Source organism: Frankliniella occidentalis, unplaced genomic scaffold (assembly GCF_000697945.3).
Source record: "Frankliniella occidentalis isolate FOCC.00 unplaced genomic scaffold, Focc_3.1 Scaffold1078, whole genome shotgun sequence".
Lineage (NCBI taxonomy): Eukaryota > Metazoa > Arthropoda > Insecta > Thysanoptera > Thripidae > Frankliniella > Frankliniella occidentalis.
The window spans coordinates 11,569-14,992 of NW_026268184.1; the positions used below are offsets into that span (position 1 = coordinate 11,569).

Here is a 3,424-nt window from a genome sequence, read left to right on the forward strand (position 1 = left end):
AGGGGCTTCGAAACCGCGGAATCCGCGGCGGCGGGCGACGAACAATGAGGAAGAAAACGAAATGCATGAGTGTGTGTTTGCTTAGTTTTGGTTCTTTTGCGCCAGAGTGCGGGCGGCGTTGAAACGAAACGCTCCCTCTGGCACGGAGCCGATTCAAACTTGTCTGTGTGTGTGTGTAGTCGACAATCGTCGGGCCTTTTTCGACGTTTAGTCGCGGTTTCTTGAGATTGAGCTTGTCCTGTCGCTCCAAGAAGGGGACTGGGCCATGGCGGGGCCGCCGGACGGGACGGGAAGGGGCGGGGAGGGGGCAAGCCACCCAGACGTCTTTGCAACTCGACACCGAGCACGTATCGAGCAGATCCTCTCACCTCGCTTGTCGTCGAGTGGGCCGTAGCCGGACCGTCCCCCTTGCCTGGAAATCATCGAGTGATGTTGACCAGGCCAAATGCGTGTGAAGCGCGAACCTCGAGGGATAAAAAAAAAATAGTCGTGTAGGTTATTTTATAGGAGGCAGTTATCTGCCTCAATTGAGAAAAAATTCATTGTAATGTAATTTTTTTTCGAGCACCCTTAAAAAAAATGGCGGCATTAGCCGTTATAACAGCCATCTCGAACACCCCCCCCCCCTCCGGGCCTAGTAGTAAGACAATTTATTTGACCAACAAAGCCCCTGAAAATAGGCAACCCACAGTAAATCCCCCCCCCCTTTCCACTTTACCTTCTGGCAGCGACAGTCTTGAGGACTGGCTAATAATGTGCCTTCCTTATTAAATGAAGGTATGTGGTTCCATTTATCGCACTGCACTGGCCGACCCGTCCGTTGATGCCTGACTTCAGATGCTATGACCAGCGAGGCGCAGGAGATTCGTTCCTTGACAACTATCAGCGTTCCGATTTCCCGTAACTTTGCTGTAAACACGCTCTCATCTACAACACCCCATTACTTGATCAGAACGTTATCCCAACGATGTATTGATACGAAGCAAGCGCAGTGAAAATTCTTCGACCTTTAAATGAGAGTTGCCGAGATGCGCAGCGCGTGGCGTGGCGTGGCCCTGGCCGCTAGCGCTGGTCCCCGCTCGTGCGCGGTCTCGCCGGCGACGGAGCGGCAGAGAACGCGCCCAGCGCCCAGTCCGGCCCAGTCCTCCCCAGTCCAGTCTGGACCGAGAGCCCTGAGAGCTGACTAGACCCAAGCCCTCATTCACCTCGGGCGGGCCAGGTCACGGAGTGTCCGTTCGTTGCCGTGCGTACAAGAAGGTCGTCAAGCACGTCTCAGCCGTACTACAGCAGAAGGTAAGCCGGGCTGCGGTGTAGCCAGTACTCGGGCTCGACGAGATGGGCGTTGTTTACTCTCTGACGCGTCGACGCCGTTCTTTCTCTAGAGTCCATGAGTGGCAACACAGTAGCAGCCATGTCCTCGGAGCAGCTGACCTTGGCCCAGCTGCCGGACGACGTGCTGCTGGTGGTGATGCAGCTCCTGGACATTGCTTACCTCTTCGCCCTCCGGCTGGTGTGCAAGCGTCTCGGCGGCCTCGCCCTGCACCCGGACGCGTGGCGCCACCGACGGCTCCATGACACCTGCGGGTGCGCGGTGCTGCGCCTGGCGCCCTGCCTGGACGCGGCCGTTTACGGGCGTGACGGCAAGAAGCATTTTCACAACTCGGCGTTTATGGCGACGACATGTGCCGTGAGGCATTTGGACCTGTTTCCTGAAGACAATGATTATGCAGCTATCGCCCTGGTGATCCGCAACCAGGAGGCACTCGGCCGTCTCCGGAGTGTCAAACTAATGGCGTGGCCCAAATCCCAAGGAAGGTTCGACGTGTTGTTGAAGACCTTAGTGGCGTGTTCCTCTGTCTTGGAGTCGCTTGACCTTTTTATATCATCTAAGCCCTATGCTATGGGCCCTGTTCTCTACGGGCCGCCCAGGTCCTCCCTCAAGTGTTTTCGGTGCGAAACCTTCAAGGATGCGGAAAGCTTCTTTAACACCCTGCTGGCCGGTCACGCCGCTACCCTGGAGGAGGTTGATTTTAGCGTTGACTCCCGCCACAGCATCAGCGCAGACACGGCCGCCCTGCTTCTCCGCATGCCCAGACTGCGGAAGCTCCAGTGCCTAGTCTTCCCTGGGATGGAGGTCTTGGCCGCGTGCAAGATGCTCGCGGACGTGTCCCTCGGCGTGTCGCTGGAGGAGGGTGCCATTGCGGGAGCCGTGGCATTCTTTCGCCAGGCCAACCAGCTTCGCGTCGTTTCCTTAGACTACACCTGGCTTGACTACTGTGATATGAAGTCCCTACCAAGAGCCCTAGCGTCGTCCGGACGATCCCTCGTCGAGCGACTGACCATTGACAACTTCTATGGCGAACTGCAGCCGCTGTTCGGCGCACTGCCCCGGCTGCCAGCCCTGAGAGTGCTGAGCTTCCTGAACTCATGTATGTTGCGGCCGTGCAATGCTGACAAGATGGACGAACTGCTGCTGGGGCTCACGCCCGCCTCTGCACCCACGCTACGGCTCCTCGAGCTGTCGCAAGAACCAGTAGTTAACCCCTTATTCAAGGGTTGTATTCACGCCTGGCTGCACATGCACAGCGACTCGCTGAAGAAGGCCCTCGCAGCTAACCCCCTGCTCCACATTCTCGTCCAAAATCCCTCTGTCTGTGGCGATGGTGATAGTTGTGACGATAACGTTTGCGACGTGTGTCCACTTGACTGCCATCCCCAAGTACGAGGGGATGCTTGTCTTCGTGGGAAGCTTGGTCTCTTCTCGCACGACCCAAACAAATGTCCCTCCCCGGAGAACCACACTATTGACTCCAGTCATGTGTGGATTCACATATAAATTGCAATTGGGAATCATGTATGCGTAGAATTTAGCTTGGTTTTGGTATATTCTTTGTTTCCTAATTAGCAAGGTACAATGGATTTTCTTCATATTTGTTATCTTTTCTTGGTAAGAAGCTTTTTCACATTGTACTGTGCTTACTGTCACGTGAGAATTCTGTAAAGTTGTTCCTGCAATTTAGCCTTAATAAATTGAAATGGACCTCCATGCAGATCTGTTCACTATACCAGAGCCGGTACAGAAACTTGCTTTTCCTTCTATTCTAGAGATAGTCTTGGAGACTATCTAAAATGTTTCACACAAGTTACCTTTGGACCTTGTCCAGGAGCGTGCCCCTGCTGGACGGGGCGTGGGAAGCACCCACCTTGGCTGCGCTTCGATTCGAAACCGCTTCCGGTGGGGTCCCATGGCGCGTCAGGGCTGGAGGGCATGCGGCCGGACCGTCACCAGACGCACCTAGCCGATCAAAGGCCTCGAATCATTTAGTACACTGGAAAAACAAACGTGCGTAAAGGAAGGGGTGCCTCGACAAAGGCATTATAACTTTTAATGGCTCTAATTTTCATCGGCTATTCGGGGGGGGGG

The 3,424-nt window shown here is 55.0% G+C and overlaps 1 protein-coding gene across 1 annotated transcript; it reads left to right on the forward strand.

The window, feature by feature from the left end:
• The first annotated feature begins 309 nt into the window (after positions 1 to 309).
• Positions 310 to 3,046, forward strand: LOC113217485 (uncharacterized). The gene is made up of 2 exons (XM_026437399.2): positions 310 to 1,293; positions 1,383 to 3,046. The coding sequence occupies exon 2, from the start codon at positions 1,388 to 1,390 to the stop codon at positions 2,834 to 2,836; it is 1,449 nt and encodes a 482-aa protein (XP_026293184.1). The 5' UTR covers positions 310 to 1,293; positions 1,383 to 1,387; the 3' UTR covers positions 2,837 to 3,046.
• The last annotated feature ends 378 nt before the right edge of the window (positions 3,047 to 3,424 follow it).